This window comes from Peromyscus leucopus, chromosome 3 (genome assembly GCF_004664715.2).
Source record: "Peromyscus leucopus breed LL Stock chromosome 3, UCI_PerLeu_2.1, whole genome shotgun sequence".
In the NCBI taxonomy this organism is placed as follows: Eukaryota; Metazoa; Chordata; class Mammalia; order Rodentia; family Cricetidae; genus Peromyscus; species Peromyscus leucopus.
This window is the reverse complement of record NC_051065.1, coordinates 139,890,336-139,898,547: the sequence shown is the minus strand read 5'-3', so window position 1 is coordinate 139,898,547 and position 8,212 is coordinate 139,890,336. Positions and strand designations below refer to the sequence as shown.

The window sequence follows — 8,212 nt, the reverse complement described above, 5'->3', positions numbered from 1 at the left end:
TCTTATGAGCCTGGCTACCATACCAGTCTCTGATCCTGCACAAATGAAATAACATCACACCTGTGAGAGTTGTGAGGGGCACAGATGATCTTCTATAAACACAGCATAGCATTTTCATTATACCACAGACTCTGTTCCTGCATATAGGAAATATTATCACACCTATAAGAGCTGTGAAGTGCACACATGCTCTTCTGTAAACACAGTATAACACCTTCCTCTCGTGACAGCCAACTACACATGCCCACTTTTTATAGCATTCATTTCTCATCAAATTACCACCAAAAAAACCATAGAAAGAATATTCTCAACATTTATATTTTCAATGAATAAACTTAAACCCAGGAGTCTGAAGGGGCTTATTTGTCAAAATAACTATGAAGAAAGAATCTTACTTTTCAAAACATTCACAATGTTTGGTCTCACTAAAGATGCTGGCTACACTCAGCCATGCTCAGCTCTCACCCTTCTCATCTTCAACCCAGTCTATTTTAAACTGATACTTTATTTGATTAAATTTATGTATTTTACTTTTATTTCAATATTAATAATATATGTGTACAATATTAATCACATGTTAGTTGTTTCTCAGTTACTCTAAATTTTGATTTCTGTGGTATTTGTTTGTTTTCCACCTTAGAAAAATAAAAAAGTCATGATTACAAAAAGAAAAATAGAAACATCACCTCTCCACTGTAATAATTAATTAAGACACTCTCTTATACATGATTTGACATTGATTAACATAAAAATTACACTTCATACATTAAAAACTCCACAAAACAATATAATGTATTTCCTAGTGATAAATATATTTCATAGATTCTTGAATCTCACATTTAATAATGTAGGTAGAAAATGTAAAATTAACAAAATTATTATATTTTTAATTTTATTTCATATTATTATATATGTAAGTGTGTGTGTTTGTTTGTGTGTGTATGTGTGTGACCCTCTCATAAAGGGGATGTAAAAAATCAGAGGACAAGTTTTATGAAACTGATTCCATCTTCAGAAGCTTCATGAAGGAAGAAGGAGAGGGCTCAGTGGAGTAAGGCAATTGCTCACTAATCCAAAAAATTTTTTAACATTTCTAAATTGATCATATTGAAATAGCAAATTAGCTTCTAAGTCTACATTTTATACATCTTTTCTTATCAGTGTTTTTTTTTATTTCTGCTGGAGAGATGGCTCAGCAGTTAAGAGCACTGGCTTCTCTCCCAGAGGACTGTGGTCCAAATCCCAGCATCCACATGGCAGCTCACAACTGCCTGTAACTCCAGTTCCAGAGGATCCGGCACCTTCACACAGATAAACACACAGGCAAAACACCATTGTACATAAAAAGTATTGTTCTTATTATAAAATTATTCTAATGCTGATATATAAGTCTTAAATTTCACATGCTTGTGTACAGATATGTATCTCACATACTATTCATCCATCATTCTTAAATTCTTAAATCATTAAGAACTGATACAAAATTAAACTGATATTAATGTTTATATTTAAGTTGTCAATATTCACATTGTTCTCTGTATAGCAATACACATTTCTTCATCTTTTCTGCCAAAACAATATGTTTTGAGAGTGCTTAATTTTACATATAATTTTATAAAATTAATAAAGTCACATATAAGCAAAAAGCATTCAGAAATCACAAATATAAACATACAGGAATTTCTTACTGCTAGACATGCCCCTGCAGTCTCCATCTTGTTCAGGTGTGCTTCCTCATAGACTTGGGACTCCAGCCTGCAGTCTCTCCCTCCCGCCTCACAGCACCCAGAAGAGCCCAGTTCTCCCCACCACCTGAGAACAGGCCTTCCCAAAGAACGAGACCTTAGAAGGAGATGTGCTTCAGACAGGAAAAGTGACCACTAATACAGGACTAACTCACTAAGCCCTCTGTTCTTGCAGAGACCCCTTATCCAGCTATGTCATTGTGCCCTTTTAAAACCTATTTCAGGCAGAAATAAATGCAAGTATAATATCTCTAAGCCATGTTAGATGATATTGGCTAATAGTAGACCCATTAAATCCTGGTCAAACACTTTCTCTATTCCCTCTCCCTCCCACAAATAGAAAATAAAACTTTAAAAATAGAAAACCTGCTCTCCCTGAGAGGCTGGTACTTTTGACCTTGTCTCTGCAGCTGGTCATGTTAACAAACCCCACTGTTCTGCCTGACTCTAATAAACTCTTTGCCTGAAAAATAACCCATCTCTTCCCCTCTCCCTCCATTCCTGGAGTCACCTCTAAAATATAATACTTATGAACTGAGTACTCCCTAGAATCAAAATACATCTTAAAAAGCAGCCTATTTCTCATCTTTGAACCTATATATATACCTTAGGCCAAAGAGCATGGAAAGAGGACCTATCTCATCTTCTTGTTCTCTAGAATCAGGACCCATGGATGGGCTGAGGGAAAAGCAAATCCCAGGGCTAGTAAAAACAAAATTATTGGACTTTTCTGCTTAAAGTTACTGTTACAAAACAGTAGGAAAAGCAACAGAAAGAAAGTGGTATACAGTGACAGGAAGGTGACCACCATTTTCAGGGCCTTTATGTGGGCTGTGGTGCTGGTGTCTCTGGAGCCTTTGGCAATGAACTGTGTGTTCTTCAGATGTCTCCACAGGAGGAAGATGAGCAAGAGGAAAGCAATCAGGGTCACAGTGAAGGAAATGAGTGTGAACATAGTGTTGGTTGTAGCTGGAGTTTTTTCTCTGTGTCCCACCAATCCCCAGCAGTCTGACAGTGCACTTATAAAATAAACACACAGATGCTTATATTATTTAAATTGTTTGGCCTAATGGCTCAGGCTTCTAGCTATCTAATTCTTACATCATAAATTAATCCATTTCTATAAATCTATACCTTGCCATGTGGCTCATGGCTTACCAGCATCTTCACATGCTGCTTGTCATGACGGCGGCTGGCAGTGTCTCTGCCAAATGTAGATGTAGCCAACCCTCTTATTAAATAAGAAACACAAAGCCAATACAGAGATGAAAGCCAAGAGGTCAGAGCAATAGCTAAGAGCTAAAAACCTTACCGTTCACTCTCACGGTGGTCCTACCTCTCCCAAAGAGACCCACTTCCTGTGTGTCTGTCTTTATAAAGACTTTCTGTTCTGCCTTCTCATTGGTTGTAAACCCAATCACATGACCACCTTGTCACTGCCTGTCTGTACAGACCTCCAGGTCTTCTATGGTTGGTATTGAGATTAAAGGCATGTGTCTCCATGCTGGCTGTATCCTTGAACACACAGAGATCTGCCTAGCTCTGCATACCAAGTGCTTGGATTAAAGGCATGCACCACCGCCTGCCCAGCTTTTGCTATGGGTTGCTCTGACCCCCAGGCAACTTTATTTATTAACATACAAATCACATTTTAGTACAAATAAAATACCACTATAGTTGGTGAATTATATAAGCCTAGAAATTGACTAAAATTGGTTGAATAGCACTATAGGACATATTGGCTTTGTGTCCATCAATCCAGACACAAATATGCTCATTTATGACTAAAATGTTGAAAGACAAAAGAAGCAGAGATGCCAGCAATGTCATTGAAACAACTTTTTTAACTCTCCACTTTAGGTGAAGAAAATTAAGAGTTTGAAAAATTGGCTATCGTGAGAAAATAAAAAATGCCAGGCATTCAGCATGCCAGATGCTGAAATGATTGGTCACCATCCAGAAAATATTGATTATTCTCACCACTTTTCCAATTATAAGTAAGGATGGGTAAAGACTGAGTAGGGTGACCAGAACAGAGAAATTCTAGAGATGGCCAGAACAGTGAGGATTTGAACCACTGTAGAGATCTTTCTTCTCTTGATCCAGTCCATAATGTTCACTAGAGCCACAAATATATTTCTTAACTTTTCTCTTATTGATTCTATGCTTAAAATGACAGTCAACATGAACTGTAGGAAATCACACATTGTCAACATGATGTTCCAGTTTCCTTTTACACTACTATAGATATGTTACTATAATCTTTTAAAGTCTAGATGTATCTGATTCTTGAAAATCCATAACACGTTCACTTTTAAGAACTTCCATATATAATGTCAACCAAATACCAAGATTCATTAGTGAAATGGTTTGTGTATTTCTCCATAAATATTTTCATAGTCTAATGCAGGCCAGTTGAAGTTCATGCAGATGCTGTGTGCATTACATGTGAGCTGAAGTCTTTTTTAATTGTTGAAAAAAACCACAGGATTCTAATGTGCTGTCATCAAAATAAAGATGCATATACCTGCATTATTTTTCTACTTTTGTCTTTTACATATTTTCATCTGGCTTCTGGACAAGTAACATTTGGAAGTTGTAACTCAGCAAACAAAATGTAGAAGAACTTCATTAAATACATCAATATTAGTTCTGTATAGGGAGTTTGTATGTTATTCAAAAATCTTCCAACAAACTACCTAATAATTTCCTAGACATCTTCATTTCTCAAATACTTGCTACTAAGAATTCTAATCATTTTACTTTTTACATGGTTCTGCATACCCAAATACCCACCAACACAGAAACAAACACTTATTTAGATTGAAATCCTCTTCATTCTTCACCTCAAATAACATAGCTTTGTTTTTTACTCAGCATTTATTGTGCATTTAACTCACATAATAGCTCTCAAGACACTGTATAAAATTACATTAAAACATAAGTGATTGTGGTGGTATTTTGTTGTACTCTAATGAAATTTACTGAAGATCAGAGGAAAGAGCCACCCACTAGATTAAACACAGAGGTCAGGCAGTGGTGGTAAACACTTTTAATCTTGGCACTCAGAAGACAGAGATCAGTCTGGATCACTGTGAGTTCAAGGCCACACTGGGCTACATGAGATTGAGCCTGTCTAGGAAAGAAAGAGAGCCAGGCAGTGGTAGCACACACCTTTAACCCCAGTATTTGGGAAGCACACACGCCATTAATCCCTACACTAGGAAGGTTGAGATGAGAAGTGAAATGGCTGGGCAGAGAAAGGCATATAAGGCATGAGGAGACAGGAATTAGAAGTTCTTTTGGTTAAGGACTCAGAGGAATTCAGTATCAGGATTTGCTGAGACAGGATCAGCTGAGGAGTTGGTGAGATGAGAAATGGCTGTGGCTTGTTTCCTCTGATCTTTCAGCATTTACCCCAATATCTAGCTCCAGATTTTAAGACCTTTCAAAATCCATGTAACACTAGGTACAGTGTATTATGTGTACATGTATTATAAACCTATGATTCTGTAATTCGTGTATGTAAACAACTTTGAAGTCTTCCTATTGTGCTATAAAACAAAGAGCTTAAATGAATTCATCTGCACACCAAGAATCCTTTCCATTCTCTATGTCTTTTTGCTTGAACATGTACTTCCCACTTCAGCACCAAGAGCTGAAGGTATTGATTATTTCCTATCACTTTGCACCAACATCGGCTCCATTTACATTCACTACGTGCATCAAGGCAGGTAAAGGATAATGCATTACCTAGACAAGAAGGACATGAAATATGACATTAGCATTGTTTAAGAGCTAAAGGTCATCAGAAAATCAAAGATACAAGTGCAACAAAAGTAACAAACAGAACATAAAAATAGTTATCAAAGACTTCAGTAAAACTGGTATGGTGGTACACACTGGTAAACCAAGCCCACCAGTGAAGAGGTGGACACAGGATATTAACCATCCAAAGCCAGTCTGTGATATAAGTGAGATATTATCTAAAAGCACAAATTCTTAGATACAGTGGGGAAAGAAATGGTATATTCCAGTGTAAAGAAGGGAACACAATCTCATAATCCTGGAGGAAATGTTCAACATTGAGGGGACAGATACAGTGGGAAGGTAAATTAGTCCACCTGTTAAGAATTAAGGGAATTATAACCATAACATCATCGCAGAGACAGGAAGGTCCTCCTGACATGGCTCCTTACTTAATGAAAAAAAAAAAAACTAGGGAGGCAAGGAGGAATGCAAAACACCCTGGAGAGGGCTTGTGCGGAATGGGTGCTGCGGCAGGAACATCAAGGTCTTTCTGAGAAGTGACAAACTTTAACCAATGAGACGCACCCTGAGGAGCTTCCCTGTATCCTTTCTCTGCACCTTAGGCCCCTTATAGAAACTGTAAGTTTCACCTCAACAGTGATTCCAGAACAGACACAATTCCACTCCTACCTTGGCAGCTATTGGCTGATTGCCAGCTTCCAAGAGATGGGGAGACAGTTTTCTCTAAGAGTGTAGCTCCTGGTAATTTGACTATGATCCAGTGAAAAAACCACGCATCTGGGACTATTTGGGTGGTGCAAAATGGTCTTGAAGGAGATAAAAAAAAAAGATAAAAGGGAAATAAAGGGTGGTGGGGAAGAGGGGTAGATTTGGGGAAGAGTTGGAGGAAGAAACGAATATGGTCAAAACATGGTATGCTTTGTTCTTAAAGAACTAATTTTTCAAAAATTTAAAAAAAGAGTTAAGCTGCTATACGAGGAATGGTAGTTTTGTATGTAGGATATGGCCCAAGGGATCTGATGATACCAAAATATATCACACACAGGGAGCAGTTAACTCGGTAATTTTCCTGCTTTTTTTTTTTCAGAGTTTTTTATTTTATTTTACAATATAATTTAGTTCTACATATCAGCCACGAATTCCCTTGTTCTCCCCCCTCCCACCCCCCTCCTCTTCCCCCAAGCCCACCCCCCATTCCCACCTCCTCCAGGGCAAAGTCTCCCCCAAGGACTGAGATAAACCTGGTAGACTCAGTCCAGGCAGGTCCAGTCCCCTCCTCCCAGGCTGAGCCAAGTGTCCCTGCATAAGCCCCAGGTTTCAAACAGCCAGCTCATGCACTGAGCACAGGACCTGGTCCCACTGCCTGGATGCCTCCCAAACAGATCAAGCCAATCAACTGTCTCACCTATTCAGAGGGCCTGATCCAGTTGGGGGCCCCTCAGCCATTGGTTCATAGTTCATGTGTTTCCATTCGTTTGGCTATTTGTCCCTGTGCTTTATCCAAACTTGGTCTCAATAATTCTCACTCATATAAACCCTCCTCTTTCTCGATAATTGGACTCCCGGAGCTCCACCTGGGGCCTAGCCATGGATCTCCACAATTTTCCTGCTTTTCTGTATGACAGTTTCTACATTTTTATTTAACACTCCAAATGGTATTATTTTCTCAGCATTTTTACAAGAAGAAATATTTTGGATATATTGTGGTGTTGAAAAAAAGCATTAAAATATATAAACAACATATAAACCCTCAAATAATGTTTAAGTCACCTGAAATTTAAATTTTCAGTGAAATTCATTTCTGTCACTGATAGCTTCCTGACATTACTCTCTGTCTCAGAGCACCAAATTGGTATCTGAACATATCCATCTCCACATCCAAACAAATCAACTCCCTTACCCTAATTGTTGTGTTTTAATATTTAAATGCTTTATCCTCAACCACAAAGAAACCTTTGTCTAAAGCCTCCAACTGTGCTTACTTACACAATTCTCTGATAAGATGCACATCATCAATTCTGTGCCTCTTATGTGTGCCTACCTATTTAGTGTATATATTGGTTGGGATAGTGTGTAATTTTAATTCAATATGACAGTTGGTCTAAGGTTATGCAAAGGGATCTGCATTTTGCTACCTCCAGCTATAATAAATGTCTCTTGTCTAGAAGAGGTGCTTCTTAAATATTAGATATAATCATATCTGACTCTGCATGACAAATTATGAAGTAAATTTAAAGTATAAAATATATAAATGATATTTTAATGTAATTAATGTATTTCTTATTTTCTTCACAATAGGTAATGAAACATTAAATTATATTAATATTGTTTTTAAAAAAAGAGTTCAGAGCCTCAGGAATTCTAAACCTCCTTGGTGAAAATGAACCACAGAAATATTTCAAATGTGGTGATGAATGACTGTTCATGAATTTATCTTGTGATGTTCTAGAGATCTGTATCTAGATATATACAAGAAAACATTTCCCTGGGAAGGTAAATGGTCATACTCTCTTAGACTTCCAGGAATGGAATCTAAAATTATATGATGGAGACTCAAAAGAGCTTGTGCTCCATGGAGAAATTCAATTTCTGTATGCCAATGGTCTTGAGAATTTTGGCTCATGTAAACCACCGAAAATCTAGTGGATTTGTGTTAATCTGCTACTGAATACATAATGGAAATTCATAAATGTAGC

General features: G+C 37.4%; 1 protein-coding gene across 1 annotated transcript; it reads right to left on the bottom strand.

The window, feature by feature from the left end:
* Positions 1-2,379: 2,379 nt before the first annotated feature.
* On the bottom strand, positions 2,380-3,952 carry LOC114710344 (taste receptor type 2 member 125-like). The gene is made up of 3 exons (XM_028894467.1): positions 3,761-3,952; positions 3,058-3,077; positions 2,380-2,728 (listed from the first exon to the last, which is right to left on the bottom strand). Exons 1-3 carry the CDS (start codon positions 3,950-3,952, stop codon positions 2,380-2,382), a joined length of 561 nt encoding a protein of 186 aa, XP_028750300.1.
* Positions 3,953-8,212: the final 4,260 nt, after the last annotated feature.

Excerpts from the sequence above, each read along its gene's own strand:
- LOC114710344 (XM_028894467.1), bottom strand. The coding sequence starts at position 3,952 with ATGTGTGATTTCCTACAGTTCATGTTGACTGTCATTTTAAGCATAGAA. Across the intron at positions 3,078-3,760 it reads TGTTCTGGTCACCCTACTCA|GACCACCGTGAGAGTGAACG; the intron begins GTCTTTACCCAT and ends TGGGAGAGGTAG. Across the intron at positions 2,729-3,057 it reads GACCACCGTGAGAGTGAACG|AGAAAAAACTCCAGCTACAA; the intron begins GTAAGGTTTTTA and ends GGTGGGACACAG.